This window comes from Odontesthes bonariensis, chromosome 24 (assembly GCF_027942865.1).
Source record: "Odontesthes bonariensis isolate fOdoBon6 chromosome 24, fOdoBon6.hap1, whole genome shotgun sequence".
In the NCBI taxonomy this organism is placed as follows: Eukaryota; Metazoa; Chordata; class Actinopteri; order Atheriniformes; family Atherinopsidae; genus Odontesthes; species Odontesthes bonariensis.
The window spans coordinates 7,377,923-7,397,816 of NC_134529.1; the positions used below are offsets into that span (position 1 = coordinate 7,377,923).

Below are 19,894 nucleotides of genomic sequence, written 5' to 3' on the forward strand. Positions count from 1 at the left end.
CTTAAAGCGGTTTCTATTCATATTTACAGCTGATAACCAAGTTATGAATTATAAGTAAACTACATTGGCTATTGATCCCTGTGTAAATGGTGTTAATTTATTTGTATATGAGTGATAACTGTAGGGTTTTAATGTTTTAACATTCAAGATGAAAACACAATATCGAGCTCTTTCCTTATAGCTACTTTAGCTGCTGTTGAGTAAGATTGAGCTGTGATAAAGGTTGAAAAATCAGAATTTTACACACATTTTGATGGCTGAAATTGATTAAATATGTAAATATCTTTGCTTAAACAAAAATAAGGTTAAATAGGATTTTTTAAAGTAACTAAAACTAAATATTAATGGTTTAAGCACAAGAAAATCTGTATTTTCCATTGTGCACAATTCTTTTTACACTTATAGGTTTAAATAATTAAATCAGAAGTAAAAACAGACCCTTTTCCAGATTAAAACAATTACATTTAAGTCCCTGTTGCAGGTTTTTGGTTGAATAATGTGACGGAAAGTAAATCAACGTAATTTTTTCATCTTATAGACCATCAGTTAAAATGAGAAACGAAGCAAAAACACCTCAAAGACCAGTTCATGAGTCTGGTTCTATTCTCCACCAATAACAATAAATCATTGTTTTTTTTTATACATCCTTTATTTATCACCCTCTTCCCAAACCTCCCAGAGCAACAATGTACACAAAAATAAAATTCTCTCACAATGAAATAATTATTAAAAAAAAAAAAAATACAGTGCAGAATGACAGTGGTCACCATAAAGTCCACAATAACTACATTCAGAGTTTTTTCCTACAAACACAGAAAAGTACAGCGGGTAACAAAACCATCACGATATGTGTCAAAGAGTCCAGTTTCTCCTGCTCTCAGAACAGCGGCCGTGGCGTTTATCAGAGACGCAACGTTGAGTCGAGGCATCTCTGGTCGATAAGTGTCATAACGCCACAGAATCTACTCCCATAGTGTTGCCATAATTACCTTCTAAATGTGGGTTATTAGGAGGAAAAAAAGAGTCAAAACCCTCCTATTTAGTGCTTTGGTTGAGAGAGGAGTATGAAGTCTGAGTGGCAGAGAGCATAGATTCAACAATATACATCAAATTTAACCAGAGTTTTGTGAATTAGTGTCATAGTACAGACGAGGGCCTGCCCAGGGGGGGAAAAACAAAGAAAAATATTTACATCCACTGTATACAACTTAATTTATAAATACATTTTAGGTATAAATTAGAAAAATAAAACAATAAACCTACTGTAGTACCATCAACTACTGCTACTCTCGTTTTAAAATGCCAGTCTGATTATTAACCCTCTTAATATTTGGTGAAACACAAATCAAAAAGGCACAGCAATTAATCAGATCAATTTATCCCTGCAAACGTCTACGAGCCACAACACTAAAACCCCCATTGCAAAAGACATTAAAGTATAAATTAAGACTGTTTATTTATTTTTTTACCAATAAATGCAATAAAAATAAAAAATTCCCACGCTCAAGCAGCATCTACACTAGCAACACAAGTTTATTTAAATAAATTAAGGCTTTACAGGGGTTTGCAACTACCTGGAGAGAACCCTGATTTTCTTTCTGAAATCTCAGTTTCTGCTCCTCCTGCGTCAGTTTCCCCCATTGGGGGATGAATAAAGTATTTTCTATTTTCTACAGAGCATCTGTAGCAGATTTAAGATCCAAAGTTTCTGGAAAGGAGAGTTGGAAGAAGAGACAGAAAGAGGCAGCAGCTGATAAGCTTAGCATGAAGACGGGAAAGAGCTGGTCTGGTTCAGCTGAAGTTAAAGAGCCACACTTGCATGATTTGCTGTTTTCTCAGATTATTTAATTATGCTTCACTCAGAAAACAAGCGGCTGTGCTCTAAAGACGCTTTGAGCTTTTAAACGAAGAAGGTTAAATTGCAGCTTCTTATCAATTATTGGAAAAACCTGCAGCAGTTTTTTTTTAAATAATTATTTCCACCCTTTAAGGTGTCAATTTGGTGTTTTTCTTTGACATTTATGACAACAACCGTAACAGATTTGGGGTTTTGGGCTAACTTTAGTGGTGTTGGAGGGCTCCAGGCCAGTTTCATATTTAGGGTTATATTGTTAATCTGCTTGGCTAACTCTTGGCAAGAAGGCAAATGAGCACATCTGCCATCACATTGAATTATTCCTTTAACTCGAAGAGCGAATTGTGTGCTGCAGTGTTCTAACTGCTCCTACAAATATACTCTCCTATGTTCAAGGTTTTAAATGCTGTACAGTTGCAACCCGCTTCACCAGCTACACGTAGACCAGGTCTTGTCCCTGCGTCGCTGCCTCCTGCGTCGTGCTCTCCGCCTCCGCCTCGTCCTCGTCGTAACCCTCGTACTCGATGGGTTTGGGGCAGCTGTAAGGGTGCCCGTTGTCGTCGAAGAAGCGCCGGAAGGTGAACTCGTAGAAGGCGTGCTCGGGGTGCTTCCCATTGCGGAACCAACAGTTCAGGGTGTCGTTGTGGTTGTTCTCGCCGTCGCTGCTCCGCAGTTTATCCGGGTCCACTGGGTCAAAGTTGGAGGTGTCTGTGGAGTGAGCGATGGTGGGGATGTAGGGCGCCACCTGCTGCCTGAGGTCGCTGGAGAAGTCGATGCTCTTAAAGAAAGGGTGGGCTTTGATTTCATCCGCTACGTTCTTACCGAGGCGGTCCTCAGGGCCGCGGCACAGTTTGACAATGAGATCCGACGCCTCTGGGCTGAGCTTGGCTTGCGGGGGGATGTGCAGCGTGCTCTTCCAGTTTATCACCTGATTTCAACAGAGAAACAACGTTGAGATGCACAGAACTACGTGGATGCAAAACGGTTCGTTGCAGGCGCCTCACGTACCTTCAGCTGCGTCTCCAGCGGCGTGTTCGCTAAGAAAGGCGGCTGTCCAACGACCATTTCATACAGGATGACACCGACGCTCCACCAATCACAGAGCTGGGTGTACCCTGCAGAAGTTAAAATGCTTAAAAACAACTTCTCTGAAGCGGGTTTGGATGTCTGCGAGCTTCTCTTGCTCAGTTTTTATTTTAAAAGTAATTCATTCTAATCAAGGTAGCTTATATGTAAAATATATAAAAAATTTAGCTTTTTTTTTTTACTAGAATTGGTATTATTATTGTTAGTATACAATCATTGTAAATATTTATAATTTTTTGAGCTAGTTGACTAATTTGAATAAAGTATTTTTCTATTTTCTATTCTATTATAAAAGCTAAATTAATTTCCCCTTAAAATTTAGTAAATAGCAAAACAATTGGAGTAAAACAACTACTTCCTTCGCTTCTCACGTTTCTTTGACAGCATATTGGCTAAACTGCTTTTTGATGACAATAATTCGGCACATCATCGATGAAACAATTAATTAATTGGGGTCATAATCTGCAGATTCTGAGCTTCTACTGTGAAAAGTCAATTCTTTAGCAATTCCCACTGATTGAGCTTCTTGCTCCTCCTTGGTTACAGAAAATGGACAAACAGTAAGTGTCAAACTCTGGTCTACTGCACCTGTTCTGAGCAGCACTTCTGGTGCGATATAGTTGGGCGTCCCCACCAGTGAGTGAGCCAAGCAGCGCTGGTGTTGCCGGGCTTTTCTCCTCTCCAGCGGCTTCAGGCGGTCCGTGCAGCGGCAGTTAGCTGCGTCCTCCCATTCCTTACTGAAGTCCATGCTGTCCTGCCTCACATGGTCTCCTGCACAGAACAAAAATGATCACTTTATCCCAAACTTTTTAACTTCACACATTATATAGTCATATAATTATGGGTGAGCTGCTGTTTACACCGAGTAACTGGACAGATATCCATAATTAATAGAAACATTCTCTTTGATTTACACCTGAAGTTCACATTAAGAGATAAGATCATTCCCACCAGCATCATTACAGTCATACAAACTTGCTCATGTCGTATCTATAAAATCCTATCTGTAACGTGTAAATCTGCATCATTTCCTGGGAGCCAAAAGATCAGCGAACACAAAGAAGTAATTCATCTAAATACTATATACCTTAACAACTGAGTTTCAATGTCTTCAATGGTGGTGGCTATTTCTAAGAAGACTACAATAGAAAATCATATTCTTTTTACCAACACTGCCAAGTTATTCCACACTTTGCTCAAAAACACCGTATCAAAAATGATTTTACCTTCATAACTCGTTTATTTAAGAGTAGCTTTTAGTGCTCAAAGGGCTACATCCCAAAGCTTTTTCTTTAAGATAAAACAACAGCCGTGTCTGTAACTGCCTTTCAGACCTGGAGCAACATTCGTGTGCTCCTAATTTTCCAGGCAGGTGGGATGTGAGTGTTGCTCATTCATTTTCAAGACACAAAAACAATACGTTAAACATTTATTGTTCCTTTAAAGGCTTAAAGATAAGGGTTTTAAGTATTTTAAGAAAGCCCTGATGCTTCCAAGTTACACTTGGGAGTAATATTCATCAGTCCATTATATAAACGAGGCCCCAGACCTCATATAAACGGCACCTCAACTTATGCAAAGAGCCATAGTCTTCGATCTTAAACTAATTTAACATGACAGCTAATCAAAGTTGACACTCACCACTCTGGTAATACTTGGAGTCGTGGGTCCAGCGGAAACCAGTGCAGAGCCCAAAGTCGGTTAGCTTTATGTGCCCATCTCGATCTATGAGGATGTTGTCTGGCTTGATGTCTCTGTGGATGAAGCCCATCTTGTGGACGCTCTCCACCGCGCAGGTGAGCTCCGCGATGTAAAACTGGGCCAGCTCTTCTTTGAAGATGCCGAGTCGGATGAGAAGGCTCATCATGTCCCCTCCAGGAATGTACTCCATGACAAAGTACAGGTTGTCCTTGTCTTGGAAGGAGTAGTAGAGCCGCACCACCCACTCGTTGTCCGCCTCGGCCAGTATGTCCCTCTCGGCCTTCACGTGAGCCACCTGGTTTCTCAGCAGCACGTCCTTCTTGCGTAGCGTCTTCATGGCGTACAGCGATCCCGTGTCCTCCTTCCTTGCTAAGCACACCTCACCAAAGGCTCCAATTCCGAGTGTCTTGATCCGCTTGAACATGGACTTATCCATCTTGGCACGCTTTAGCCGGATGTAGTTGGATTCCTTCTGATAGAGCATCATACGCATCTGCTCCTGGGCTTCTGAAGACAAACCCACCTGAGAACAAAGACAAAGCCAAGAATCAACAGTCAAATACAACACAGCCGTCAAGAAAAACTTCTCACATGTAGATCTTGGTTAGAATCAATAGAAACCAATGACAACGCTGATGGAAATTAAACAAACCACTGCAAAATGGATTAAAAATGATTTACGTGACATCTTCCCTAAGCCTTCACCATCATTTTAATCACAAAACAAACATGTGCAAACAGTCACAGCAGTGAGATGGAGGTCATGGGGTGGCATGCGTTTTCCTCAGCCACAGAGGGTCACGTGCTTTAATGCGATGCAGGACATTTAAAATACAAATATCAGCCTCAGGCCTTACTTGACTAACTGATGTGTGTGGACTGTTCTGTGCCACAGGACAGCAGAGATACTATTACCTTTCAGATCAGCTGTTAGTGACAGCCAGGAGAGAAAGAGAAAGAAAGAACAGTGAAGAAAAAATACAAGAGCACGAAAAAGGTCAGAGATAATCCAGTGATGACAAGAAAAGACAGAAACAAAGGTCAGAAAGAAGCAAAAAAGTCCATTTTGAGCTGGTTAGAAAAGTCTTTGAGTGCTGTTCTCACCCTCTGCATCTCACTCTCCAGCTGCTTTCTCCTCCGAATTCTCTGCTGATGGTTCTTCAGGACATTCTCTACATGCTGCTCCATAAAGAACTTGAAGGCCTGTGGAGAGTACAAAGGAACTCTTCCAGACTCCCCTCTACGCTCTTCGTCTTTCTTTTTTCGGCGGACAGGAACGGGCGATGTTGTGATTTGCTTCCTCTCCTTCTCTGCGGTGCTTTCGGGGGTTTCTGACGCCTTCTCTCTGGAGTTGTCCCCACTGCTACCCTCTTCCTCTGCAGGCTCCTCTCTGCCAGCGCCAAGCTTATTGGCCCCCGCGTCGTACGCCAGAGGGCAGGGTGCGGCCTGCTGCTGGAGGAGGTGCTTAGGATAGGGTGGAGGGGGGCCCTGATAGCTGGGTGCTTCTGCTCCAGCAGGGATCTGAGGGACTGGAGGTGAGGGCTCTGAGTAGGCGGGTGCAGCTGGGGCTGGTGTGACCTGCTGCATCCACGGAGGGTGTGTGGGAGCAACGGCAGTGTGTAGCTCAGGCTTCTGAACGCGCATGCTCTTCACGGGCTGCAGGATGGGGGCCTGTGTGATGGCAGTGACAGTGGTGGCAGAGGGCTGGGAGCTGGAAGGGTGAGAGGGTCTGCCATTGAGCTGGTGGTTGTTGAAAGAGTTGGAGCGGACCGGCATGTTGTGCTGCCAGGATGGAGACAAGTCCTGGTTGCTGCTGGTGCCAGAGGAAGACTGGGGCTGATTAGAGGTCAGAGGAGCCTGGGCCCAGGACTGAGGAGGACCCAAGTTATACAAGTCAAGGTTGTGGCTGTTCCGGTTAGAAACCATCATGGACTGAGGCATGTTTCCACCATTGAGATAAGAAGGAGAGGATGCAAGTCCTCCTGCCTGCTGGTCTGTGGGACTGTGCCGACTGCTCTGATTGATAGGATAAGGGGGAGGGGGCTGTCTGCTGCCCCCGGGCATGTAGTCCGTCTGAGGGTTACCATTCTGAGTCCTGCTGGAAGGGAAGGTGAATTTATTCCCTCCAGAGCTTTGCATTATGATGGGCTGGTGGCCCACAGGCCCAGGGCTGATCCCACGCTGATTCTGAGCTGCTTGAGTCGGATAGCCATCGGGCCAGGCTCCCTGGGGCACTGGAGATATGCGGGGTGCAAGATAATCCATATTTCCAGAGTAGCGCTTGGTTGATGGGTTGCTGTCCCAGGATGACGCAGGAGGCATGGCACCACGGTTCGGTGGAGGTGTGACGCTTCGCATCTGAGGTGGCAGCGGAGGGTTGACTCTCTGGCTGTTGGCAGGGTGGCCCTGGGAGAAGGCAGGAGGGGGTCCAGGGCTGTCTGAGCAGTACATCATTCCATCTACCATGAGGGGACCAAGTCGAGGAGCCAGGGACTCCTTAGAGCCTTTCCAGCTCGATCTTCTGAGCACAGGCTGCTGCATATGAGAGGGCCCTAAACACAAACACAAAGGATTAAGAGCAAGACAAGCAGAAGTCCCAGATCCTTAAAATAATATCAAAGCTGAATGAAAAAACAAAACAGCAATTATATCAGTGGACCATGTATCTACCTGGAGCTTTCAGGCCTGTAGAGTTTGGGTTGGCAACAGCCATCTGCTCCCTTCCAGAGTCATGGTAGTTCACCTTTACCATGTAGTCTGAAGAAACCCCGACACGGCGGCTGCTGCTTGGCTTGAGAGACAAAAACAGAACAACTAAGTTTGAAAAAGGAATGAGATGCTGTAAATATGTTCAATAAATGATAAATTATTTTGATAGACAATCACGTAAATGGTCTAGAAGCTGAGGTGACAACTTGATAACAATTATCTATGATAGAAATGTGTACCAAATCCTCACATTTAAAAAGAAGAGGGGGATTTAGATTGAAAAATATTATTTTTCTATAGCTCTCAATTTTTTTCTCCATCAAGTTTGGGCACATCTGCACTGCATACCGTGCAACTTCATACAAAGCTAACTTTGTTAACTGTAGAAGCTCGCCACTTTCCTCTGCATACCTGAAATTTTCCAAATAATTCCACTCTAAACAAAGTGAACCATGTGATTATACTCAATCACAGAAGTATGAAGAGAATGAGAGCCTGTCACAATTGTTCTTAACAAAGAGACGAGAGAAACGCAAAAAACCCACTTCTCTTACCTCCTCAAACCCAACACATGGGGCTTCCAGCAACATTTGCTTGTTAATGTCAGGGCCTGAAGGCTCATTATTTGATGGAGGGTTCACTTCATAAGGTACCAGAGACTTGCGGATCTGCTGTAAGGCCCTATGGTAGGGATGTTTAGGGTTACTGCTGCGTCCTTGTTGCCTCGGATCGTCGGGGATTTTTCCTTGTGCACCACTGTCCACTTTAGGAGGGTCTGAGGGTTTGGGCAAGTTGCGCAGGCTGTTCCGTATTTCCTGCAGCATTTGTTGACTGTTGCCGCTGTAGTTGCTGGCAGGGAACGTTTTGGGTCTCATCTGTCTGTGCCCCTCGGGTTTCTCCCCTCTCCTCATGTATGATGACAATGAGGGGGGACGTTGCCAGTCCAGGGTTGCAATGATAGTGAGGATGTCTGATTTCTGACCTTACATCTGCATTCTGCTGCTGGAGGTATTCAAAGACAATATGAGATAAATAGACAGCCAGAGTACATGTCATGTTACCAAACAGGTTGAGCAAATTGGACAGAGAGGAGTAATTAGCAGCATTCTAGATAAACACTTGCCAAGTGGAAAATATTGTCGTGACATAAGGGAATTAAGAAGGTTGATTCACTGCTTTACTGCTTACCTTAGAGCGAAACACTAAGAACATTTACTTAAAAGAATAATACTCTTTAAAAGACTAAGTCTATTTGTGTTTTGTACACTTGCTAGCTTCGTTAGCACCGTATGCTAACAGAGCGCTAGTTTTAAGGCTAATTCTCCGGCGTCAGGTACAGTAACCTTTAAAGCTAAATATGTTGGTTACAAACATCTGAATATAACAGTTCATTAGCAACAAACGGGTGAGTGACTGTAGTTATTATAGTTTCAGTCTGTGCCAAATCAAACGGCACAGTAGTGCTTACGCGGCCTGTGTGTTAAAGGCATCCATTTGCTGCTATTCAACAACAGATTACGATTTAGCCAGCTAGCTTGGATCATAACTGGTAACAGTTAGCTTGATTGGACAACTTACCGCTGTCTTTAACTGCCGCTTTTCTCCACAATTTTCCTATTTCTACAAAAAAAAAGGGGTAGCTTAACCTTCCTCAGCGTGAAGGATGCGATTAAACTTAAAATGTCCTTGTTGTGCCGTGCTGACTGGTTCCTAGTCGTGTTGAATTCCTGGGATGTCTGAATGACAAGTTTAACATCGATAAGCTACACTCAAACCTAACGGCTCTCACTTCCGGGCGTTGGGATTTCACAATAAAGTTCCGTTGACAGAATTTTTTTTACACTGTAAGGAAAAATGTTTACAAAATCAGCAGCCTGAAATAAACTTATTAAATTAAAACTATCAGCACTCAAGTAAAACCACGTTTTAACGCTTTTTCTGAATCCCATTCCCTTGAAGAAATGGTGTGAACACAAAAGGGGATATCTATGCGTTGTTCACATATGAAGGCACTTTATTTTTAAATGAAATACCGGAAGTGCCCCTTGAGATTGTGTTATGCGAAAAATGGGAAACTTTATTTCCCATGTTTCGTACCAGATGAAGCTTGTTTTTGAGATAATTACACATTTTAATCACAGCAGCGGTTGCATCTCAACTCAACTATAATCATGGCTAAATTAGCAAAAATGCTGGTGTTTGAAAAGGTGGAAAAAAAAGTCAAACAAGAAATCGAGAAATTTGCATGAATTTTTTTTTTCATTTAATACTCTTTTAAATGTGTTCTGTACAAAATATATTGTTGAAGTGAGCAATTCTGCTTGGAATGAGTTACAAAATTCTTCACTCATAATAATACATCTCTGCAATAGCTACCCAGGAAGCAAACACTGTATCGGACATACATGAGTAATACCAAATGTTTTATCACACAGTATTTTTGGGGCACTTTGTATGATCAAAACATGACAATAATGACTTCTATTGTGTCTGAAATGAACAGCAAATACACATGTTCACCCACATCTTGTAGTGCATGCACCAATGGCGCTTTTACACCGGGACCTGTCTGTTGACAAAAATAGCCTCTCCGTCAGTCCCACAGATGAGGCACTGGCCGAGCACATCCAAGCTGTTAACGGACAGCGTCTGGCTGGGCAGCATGTGTGTTGTCTCCAGACGGCCTCCGCTGAGCCAGGCGCTGATGAGGGACTGGTTTCCTCCAGCTGGAGCCATCGCACTGCGATACATCATGCTGCTATTCTTGTCACCTGGCAACACAACAGTAACACTTGTTGCACCGCGTCTTCAAAAAGAGTATCATCATAACTAGCCTCTGAGAATTTATGAAGATAATTCATTTGGTTGTGTCGTCTCGTGTGATTTTCAGCTCTTCATGCAGCAATTTATTCAGAAAATTTGGTGGCTGGTTTTAATTTTGTGAAGGCAAGAGATGACAACCAACTTAATAATAAAAAATACACACACCTATTTGCTGTTTCTGCACCTTTCCTACTAGCTTTAAACTGTCAAATGAAGACAGAATAATTCTCAGTGATCACCACAGTACACCTGCGTCATCTTCACATAATCCTATAATACATGCATCACGCAGCCCGTTTTTTCCCAGCATTAAGATGCTGTTTCTTTACAGTCCGTAGTAGCTTTTTTCAGTCTCCAACAGAATAACAAGGGTAGAGAAATCTCTAATAAAACATAATACTTCCATCCCAAATTTGACTTGCCTTGCAGGAAGGAGGGCATGTCTGAATGAGAGGAAGTCTCCCAGTGCAGCAAAGAGCCATCCTCTGAGCATGTGAACAGATGATCTGGGTTGGTTGGGTGGAAATGGACCTCCCACACTGTCCGAAAAACAAAAGAGAAACTTACAACAGATTCTTCCCATACAGGATGCTCTAAAGTTAGGTGTTCATTTTTGATCGGGTAAATTATTTGACAACAAATCTCACTTTCAGCTGAGTGGGCCTCCATAAGCGATAATGGCGCGTTGCCTTGTCTCTCGTCCCAGACGCAGAGCATGCCGTCTTGGCCTCCCGTGGCTACAATGTGCTGTTGGTTTGGATGTCTGTCCACACAGTGCAAAGGAACTCTATCTCCTGACCTGGTCCAAAAACAAATATATATATAAAAAAAAAAAAAAAAATACAAAAAATAAAATAAAAATACACTTAAAGAAAGTATATAAACAGATTTTTGAGAGATCTCACAGGGATAGAATCTGGGATGGCGAGTTGCTTTTTTGTCTTAAATCCCACTTTTTCAGCTGACCGATTGAGTTCACAGTCAAAATCTCTGTGGTCCTCAGGTAAGTCACAGCATGAATCGTGCTGCTGTCTGCATTCTCTAGGAGAAGTTAAACATTACAATAAACTTGTTAACTTCACGTGAAGTGAGATACACGGCAGTCTGGATAGAGCGGTTTAATCTTCACCTTACCTATGGTTCGAATCACTCCCTCTTGGTCGGCTCTGAAGATGATGATCCTGCCGTCCTCACCAACTGTGACGATCTCAGGACTGCTGCACACGACTCCAGTGCAGGGAGCATTGTCACAGGGGTAACAGTGTGCTCCTGCCCAGTGCTGAGAAACTGAGATTGTCTGTATTTGGGATAAAGAGTCAATATGAAATTAAACAGCAACGATATTTCATATCACATGTAGCAGGTTGGCCAACATTTCGATGCTTTAACTGCCCCATATTTGTATCCTAGACTGTCATAGATGAGATGCAGTCAAGTTCATTAAAACCCTGACAACAGAATAGAATTAGTGATTATTTCTCAGTCTTTCAAACTGAGCAAACAGTCCCACAAGTAAAAGACAAAGCTCAGGCTAGTTAGCAGGATGTTTCAGATGAGTTCAGATGGGGCCTATTCTTAAATCTGCACCCTGCACTGCAATAGTCATGCTCAGTTTATGGCCCCGTTCTTAGTAGCTACATTGTGGTGGACACTAGAGAAAGTCTTGCTCTGTTAAGCATCAGTGCATTGTGCTTTGGAGTGTGATTGTGCATTCAGATGTCAAGGCTTCTATTGTTCGCTGGTTGAATTCAGCTGGGTCCGAGGCTGATAAAATTAGCTTTTCTTGATTTTACAGCTTCAGACCAGAGAGCATTCCACTCACAAAAGGTTGGCAGGATGGTTCAAGCAGAAGACCAAATGCTTATCCAAATAGCTTGTATTTTGAGTAGGGAAAAACACCTCACAATGACTCCCATTGTTAAAAGGCTCGTCATGTAACTCCAGTATGTAAAACCTGACTGTACCTGATTGTTTTGGTGGTGGCGGAAGATGGTGACTGCTCCGGTTGACGACGCTGTGACAATTCTGTCTTGGTCCAAAAACTATAGGAGATGAACAACCATGTTTATAACTGAAGCAAAGGAGTCCTGTTGGTTGCAACTTACTCTGTACATGTTTATGCAAACATACCATTTACAGACTTCAGTAAATTCAGAATCAAGCTGCCAGACTCCTCACCAATTGCAACAGAAGGGAACACATAATCCCAATTCTAGCTTCTCTTCACACGTTTCCTGTGTGTTTTAGAATTGATTTTAATATGTTGGTTGTTACTTTTAAGGCACATCTAGAACTGGCCCTTTTAAATTAGGGCCAGTTCTTGTCACTCTGGAACAATCTGCCCGAAGAGATCAAACACTTTTTTAAAAAAATGTGCTTTTACTGTAAACCTGGAAGGTTGTCTTTTAATTTGTTTGTTTTGAGGTGTACAATACAAATATTTCTAAACTATTATCATCAGTGTCATATTAATCAATGACAAATTCAGGCAATTGTTTTTAGAGCAACATTATCCTAACCCTTCCGGCAGGACAAACAATAAATGCTTTCAAGTACTAACTGTAGGTCACAGTGAATAAATCAATAATGGATGCAGTGTTGTGATAACAAATTCACAACACTGCATCCTTTATAGGCCAATCAGTTCATTTAATATTTAACTGAGTGTCTTACTTGAAGGTCAAGAACGTCTCCATCGTGCTTGTGCTCACATAAAAGCTGCGGGTCTCCTTCAAATCCATCTTCCATACCAGAAGTGCCATCACTCCCGATTGACCAAATGGAAATCTTGTTGTCCTGTTAGAAAAACACGTTGCGGCTTAAATCATATTTGAAGAAATGTTCGTGTCTTGCCAAATACCTTTGTCAAATATCAGTAACTATTATGCTTTTTCCTCGAGATATATAGGAATTGTGGCTGTAATCTACATCAGATGCATTTATGCTAGCCATAAAAGTTTTTAAGTCACTGGAAACACCTGCTCATGCTTTGAATGCATTCCCAAAGAACACACAACGCTTCATAAAACGTCTCGAGTCAATTTTTCGACTGTTACAATGTGTGCAGATGAACCCAAACAGCGAAACAGGCAAAACTGCATTATTTTCGTATTGGTTCTGGGTCCACTCCAATGGATTTAATTTGCCTGCCAACTTGCCAACCTCGTTGTCCCACGATCCGGTCACAAAGATGTCTGGTTGTTGTAAATTGGAATACGATACTGGGCGCCATCTAGTCTTGCTGATTTTCTGGGACACGTATTTAGCATTTATACTCTCCATGGGAACAGAAAGAAACTGCTTCTCCCACTGAGAATGTATAAACTATTATCTATGTTAGCTTAGCATTCATTGACAAGGCTGAAATATACGCGCCTGCTTCTTCGTACGTAACTACGGTAGCTCAGTAGGACCAAACAACTAAATCAGCTTTTTGTCACCAATAACGAGTGTCTCGCGCCACCTGGCGGCCGCCGTTTATGCTACTGCGGCAAATCTGATAAAGCACTGAGTGACTGAGGAATGTAGCTTCCCCCTTTCAACAAACATTGGCCTCGACTCATATCTGATGAGATTAATTATTAAATAAAATTACGCTATTTTATGTTAGGGCGTGTGTCTGAATTGCGGCCCTGCAGTAAAATCATTTGGATGTCTGGTGACGTATCAGCCACTCCGCCGTCTGCTCTGGAGGTTGTCAGCTTCATCGGTAAAACAGTTGGCGCAGGCGCGGCACTGACAGCTGCTGTCTACTTACTCCGCTTAATAATGGCCTGGAAATCTGGAGGAGCCAGCCATGCAGAGCTTGTTAACAACCTCCGCAGTAAGTTTAAATGTATTTTAAAGCGGCAGCACCGACGCCTTCATCGACGCATCGCCGGAAAACTGGTTTGGCGGTTTGGGTTAGCACATGAGCGGGAGTTAGCTGGTTGCTAAGCTAGTTGCTAAGCTAGTTGCTATGTTGTTGACCTAGCGATACCTTTCTCCACCCCTTTTCCCAAACAACGTTTACTTCGTGAAACAGATGCAGGGTACCGTCGTTGCAGAAAACGAAATTAATCATAGAGCATAATTACATCTTCGTTGCGTCTAGTCACAAAATAAGTACACAACTGCAGTCTAGTGTTAAGTTAGCTTAGCCTGCTAGCTGTATGTGCGTCATTTGAGTCGTTGTAGTAGCAGCGTAGCTAGCTGAGTGCCCTGCCCACATCCATTGACGGCTGTCTGTATCATTCCTCGAAGTTTCAGGTGAATGACAATGGTAGCTGTAAATGTCAGGCCAGTTTATGGAGGGCCTTTGTTGGTGGATGAAGGGAAAAATGACAAACTGCTGTGTCACAGCTGCACTCGGTTCGCCAGTTGCAATAAAAGAGGAGTGCCACCCTGATGGACAGTTGTTAACGTGGTGCTAACTCAACCATGATCAATGCCACATGGTTTAGTGTCGTTTTAAATTCAGATGATGTCAGTCATTGACAGCTTCTGTAAAAACTCGCACTTTGAGATATTACTCGCATGCATATTGCAGATTATATTCAGTAGGGATGATATCTGCACAGAGCCAAAGTCCACTTTCACTATTAAGTATCTACCAGTCTATTTATATTCTGCGCAGTCCGGTATACCATTGCAAACTGTAATCATTTTGCCAAAAGCTGAATCGCTTGACGGGTATGTTGCATTTGTACATTTGGAAATAAACTATCATTACATAAAGTTCAAGTTTAAACAAGTTCACTGGTATTCAAAGCTCAATAGAAGTAATCAAATTTACTGCTGGAAACAAGCAAAACCAAATAAATTAGTCTTAATGACTTTTAAGACAATTTCCCCCTCAGTTTCTGTCTGTAATGTAATTTATTTCTCACTTTAGAACAGTAACACAGTTAAAGAAAGCCTTGTATGTTTCTTTTATGTGCTGTATGTGGTTTTATTGGACACACAAATGGCTGAAATGTAACCCTGAGTTTTTATAATCTTCATTTAAAGCAGGTCACATGCAGATTGCATGCTGATTCATACCATTTTATTGTCTCTGTCCTCCTGGTCAGAGCTCAGGATTGGAGGAGCCAGGCAGTAATAGTTGTTTTCAATCTTAAAAATCATTCGTTTCTCTAAGTCCAGCACACAATTATCTGCTGCAGGACATATAAGGCTTCAAGTTATACAAGAAACGTTTTTTTTTTGTATAAATTCTGAGATTGATAAAGGGAAGTAAGAAAACACCTTAAAATGTTAATTTATTGGTTATTTTTATTCCAGAATTTAGTTGTCGGTATCCATCTGGCAGCTTCTGTGGTTTATTTGCAATGTTTCCTAAAGTGGCACATGGCTCAGAGGGTGAGGGGAGTGAGTAATGAGAGCCGGCTGTCATTGGCTTTTCCTGCTATTGGCACAAGATGCTGCAGGAACTCCTGAGTAGGGATTATAATCTGAAGACACCAGCACTTCATGGGGGATCTTTTCTTGGTTTCTCCCATGATCACAAGCTTCGCTAACATCCACTATTTCTGCTTAGAGCAAGTGTAGCATAGCATGTTTTTATGCTGCAGCCTTTATTTCGCCTAGTCTTTTTTTCTGGAATATTCTCATGTTTTCATTATCAGGTTGTGATAAGACATTTCATTTTCACCCTGCTCAAATTTTCATACTTTTCTTTCCTTTTTGTCAATGTTTTCCAGTTTTCACTCCATATATTCGCATGTTCATACATGTATTTTGCTTGCGTGTAACATTGCACAGCCTGTCACATACCATGATAAAAGTATAATCCTTTCTGTATGATAGTTTATATGCAATATTGTATAATTATCACAAGATGTGTAGTATGTGCAGCTTTCTGTGGACAATTTCATACGTGTAACACACACACACAGCTCTGTATGCATCTTATTTCCAGCTCTCATTTTCACAGTTAGTATTATTGTTACTTCCAGCTCCGTTTTCATCCCTCATAAATGTTAGCCTAATAGCAATAATTCCACTCTGCCCCAGTAAGTTTCTTAGTAAACTAATTCTGTTACGTTTCTTTAATTTAAATGTATGACACATCACCACAGTGATGCAATAATATAGAAATCCAATTAGCTTTTGAGCAGTCATGCCCATTGAGTTGGGAAAATTTCCCAAATGGTGTAGTAAACAGAAGGTTAAACAGGGATAGATACCAGCTCTGATGTTTGTTACATTGCACACCACTAATAGCTGTATTAGTTTGTTTTAAAAATGTTTAATCTTCCCATATGTGTTCTTACTGGTGTGTCATTCTGCCTGTGTTTCTATAATCCCAGAAAATGGCATTATCAAATCTGACAACGTGTATGAAGTCATGCTGTCCACAGACCGAGCGCATTTCTCTAGGTGTAACCCTTACATGGACTCGCCACAGACGATAGGTACGTTCGCCCACTTTATTATTCATGCGCTACAGACTTAGCTGTGAGGCATGAACTAACTAAAACTATGTTTTTCTTTTCAACCTAAAGGCTATCAAGCGACCATCAGCGCCCCACATATGGTATGAACTTCTAGACATTTCTACACCCTGAAAATCACCATTTTGAACAGATTTTGCAAGCTTGTTCCCACTAAGTCATTGAAAATCTCTTATTTTTAAGTGGATAACTATGAATTTTAGCCAAACCTATTAGATTGTTAATGTCAGAGGTCAAATGTTTCAGCAAATAAGGGGACAAAAATGTGAAGATGCATACATGATGATGGTTAGGTAATGACAGATGCAGGGCTGACTGATGGGTTATAATGCGGTTATCTCCACCCAGCATGCCTATGCACTGGAGCTTCTACACGATCAGCTGTATGAGGGGGCCAAAGCTCTGGACGTGGGCTCCGGCAGTGGAATCCTGTCCGCTTGCTTCGCACGAATGGTGAGCCACACACATGACGGGTAAACGTATACAATTTTTCTTTGGTAGAATTGTGATGTAGTACCACACTGATTTAATTCAGTAATACGCCAACCAATCAGTGTAGAATCAGATAAATGGTGTTTAATGGTGGGGAATTTCCGGTTGAACTGAACACGATCCTCACGTGTGCTTTCCAGGTAGGTCCTAAAGGGAAAGTTATAGGAATCGATCACATCAAAGAGCTGGTAGACGATTCTATTAACAACGTGAAGAAAGATGACCCCAGTTTGATAACATCAGGCCGAGTCACGCTATTAGGTAAGCTATCACGGATGAAGCGTGGCATTTATCTTTTGTCTCTTCTTCAGACTCTTTTGAACGCTGCACCCAGTCTGCAGGAGGGTTAAAGTACACCTGAAGTGCTCATGTATATGTTTTTCTTGTGCATTTGGTCTCCATTCCAGGTTTATAAATCATTGATTCTGGTTTATCTGGCTTAAGCCTGCAGAATTAGGTTGCGTTCAGCTTTAAACATATTTTAAATAAAAAGTAACTTCTGTTTCTTTGGTGTTTTTCCGCTGATATCATCAAATCAAATCAAATTTATTTATATAGCACATTTCATGTACAAACAATTCAAAGTGCTTTACATAAAATAAAAGCATTGCAGCAGGGAGTGTAAGAAGCATTAAAAATACATATCAGACAAAGCAAACAGTATTAAATCTGTGACAAGAAACTAGATGCCATTTTAAGGTTTGAGCTTTATTTTAGTCGTTATCACGCAGCTATGTTTTTATTTGTGACACCCGTCAGCGTTGTGTTGAGTCTGGCAGGCTGTAAGTGATCTCCTGCTGTGTTTCAGTGGGAGACGGGCGAATGGGCTTCCCAGAGGAGGCACCGTATGACGCCATCCATGTTGGTGCAGCAGCACCCACTGTCCCCCAAGCTGTGAGTCTCTCTGAATACTTTAAAGTCTTTTAAATTCAGGGCCCCATTGTTTCAGTTCACATTGAACAAAGAATGGATGAATGTGCCCGTTGTTGCCGTCCTTTTCATCGTCGTTTACCTTGTGGCTCTTCCAGCTTTTGGACCAGTTGAAACCTGGCGGTCGGCTGATTCTACCCGTGGGCCCAGCGGGGGGAAATCAGATGCTGGAGCAGTATGACAAGATGGAGGATGGCAGCACCAAAATGAAGCCCTTGATGGGGGTGATTTATGTGCCTTTAACAGACAGAGACAAGCAGTGGTCCAGGTGGAAGTGACTTCCTTCTCTCCCTCCTCCCCCTCTCTCCTTCTCACAGTGGCAAAGGTGAAATGGTGTGGCTTGGAGCAGGCAATGGATCACAAGAGGCTGATTTTTGCTGCTTGTTGACATTTTTTGCTTCTTCCATACCATACCAGCAAGCTGCACGTTTCCTCCATCTTTTTTTAACACCTAGTTCTAAATTGGTTCGATGAGAACTGCCCGACTACTGCAATTTTAATTTTTAAAAATTGAATCTTTTGGGAGCCTAAAATAAAAAGAATGCATTGACAGAGGCCCAGTGTGGTGGTTTATGCTTGGTTTTTGGAAGCATGACTGCTATATCAATTTAGATGTTAAGTAGACTCTAAAACAAAACTTCTCACCCCTTTTGTTTGATCTTCTCTGTGAGATGTAGAAAAACCAGCTACTGTGTGACTTGTATGTTGACAGTGTATCTAAATGATCTGCATGTTATTCTAACTTCTCACTGTTTGCATGACAGGAGGGTGTTTGTGCTTCTCGCACGTTCCCTTTACTCACATTCATATTTTCTCTTTCACAGGGATGAACTTTGAAGAGGAAGGCAGACCATAATCCACCTTTAAGTTTGAACCTGGAGGAAATCTGGATGGGATCAGAGAGCCCTTGACATTTTGTTTAAAGCATATTAAAACATGCTCTTTTTTGTTTAAGTCTAATGAGGGACTAGAGTATCACAGTGATGACAGCCCTGAGGGGCTGTGAAGAAAGACTGATTGAAGCTCAACACAGAAATGTTCGAGATGGGCTTTTTGTTTTTCTTTTCAGGCCTGCATCTTTTTGGTTATATACACTTTAACTGCTGGATTTTAGGTTTGTTTTTCTTTTGTGGTTTCACCGTTTGAATTGCAGTCAGACATTTTTACAGCATTACATTTCAGCAGGATCAAAGCTGAATGCAGGAGGATCGCAGGGCAGCGATGGAGATTACTGGAGCCTCTTAGATAATTCACCTAGCTACAGTGTGCGTGTGTGTGGATCATCTAACTGTAGACTTCTCTGCTAAAGTATGAGCTTTTCTTCCCCCTGCCAGCAGTATTAGGAAAACACACACAGGGCAACACCATGGCTGATGTAACCCACACAACCTGTTTGATGTGCTGCACATTAAGGCCACACATTAAGCACGCTACACATTGGATCCACACTGACCATACTCCAAAGACAGCAGAGCACTTATACCACCGACGCTCGTGCACGTACAGTGCTGCGCTTTCCACCTGGTGATGTGTTGCTTTCCGCAGCTGGTTTCCATTTACAACTTGTGCAGGCTCCTCTGGTGACTTGACACTAAATGGGACAGTCACTGCTTTGCCAAAATAAACTAACCATGTAAAGCGAACGAATGTCTGATTTCTTGAAAAACAAGCACACAAAATGACAAAGCTCACTGTATTTTTGAGTGATCGAGGTAATGATGTTTGGCTTTAACAATATTGGCATAAGAAAATAAAGGGATTCTTATGCTTTTTGTCTGCCTGTTATTATTGGATTCAGGCTACAAATTCAATTTTTTAAATATCTTAACAGGCAGAAATTATGGGTTTTCATAAATGGGTTTGA

General features: G+C 42.0%; 3 protein-coding genes across 6 annotated transcripts; 1 reads left to right on the top strand and 2 right to left on the bottom strand.

Moving 5' to 3' along the window:
* Positions 1-636: 636 nt before the first annotated feature.
* On the bottom strand, positions 637-9,122 carry lats1 (large tumor suppressor kinase 1). 2 transcript variants are annotated; one of them, XM_075458781.1, is made up of 8 exons: positions 8,930-9,122; positions 7,906-8,350; positions 7,313-7,433; positions 5,747-7,194; positions 4,583-5,165; positions 3,530-3,712; positions 2,864-2,970; positions 637-2,783 (listed from the first exon to the last, which is right to left on the bottom strand). In XM_075458781.1, the coding sequence occupies exons 2-8, from the start codon at positions 8,260-8,262 to the stop codon at positions 2,289-2,291; spliced, it is 3,294 nt and encodes a 1,097-aa protein (XP_075314896.1). In that variant the 5' UTR covers positions 8,263-8,350; positions 8,930-9,122; the 3' UTR covers positions 637-2,288. The 2 variants fall into 2 exon arrangements, with proteins under 2 accessions (XP_075314896.1, XP_075314895.1); XM_075458780.1 differs by having other exon boundaries at positions 7,906-8,353.
* A 476-nt stretch (positions 9,123-9,598) lies between these two features.
* Positions 9,599-13,933, bottom strand: nup43 (nucleoporin 43). Its single transcript, XM_075458646.1, has 8 exons — positions 13,337-13,933; positions 12,848-12,970; positions 12,139-12,216; positions 11,309-11,471; positions 11,080-11,215; positions 10,822-10,973; positions 10,597-10,713; positions 9,599-10,122 (listed from the first exon to the last, which is right to left on the bottom strand). The coding sequence occupies exons 1-8, from the start codon at positions 13,454-13,456 to the stop codon at positions 9,905-9,907; spliced, it is 1,107 nt and encodes a 368-aa protein (XP_075314761.1). The 5' UTR covers positions 13,457-13,933; the 3' UTR covers positions 9,599-9,904.
* On the top strand, positions 13,856-19,673 carry pcmt (protein-L-isoaspartate (D-aspartate) O-methyltransferase). Of its 3 annotated transcripts, none has more exons than XM_075458649.1 (8): positions 13,856-13,997; positions 16,465-16,569; positions 16,660-16,691; positions 16,957-17,061; positions 17,241-17,361; positions 17,909-17,994; positions 18,129-18,254; positions 18,855-19,673. In XM_075458649.1, exons 1-8 carry the CDS (start codon positions 13,943-13,945, stop codon positions 18,858-18,860), a joined length of 636 nt encoding a protein of 211 aa, XP_075314764.1. In that variant the 5' UTR covers positions 13,856-13,942; the 3' UTR covers positions 18,861-19,673. The 3 variants fall into 3 exon arrangements, with proteins under 3 accessions (XP_075314764.1, XP_075314763.1, XP_075314762.1); XM_075458648.1 differs by having other exon boundaries at positions 13,858-13,997; positions 18,129-18,355; XM_075458647.1 differs by having other exon boundaries at positions 13,859-13,997; positions 18,129-18,298.
* The last annotated feature ends 221 nt before the right edge of the window (positions 19,674-19,894 follow it).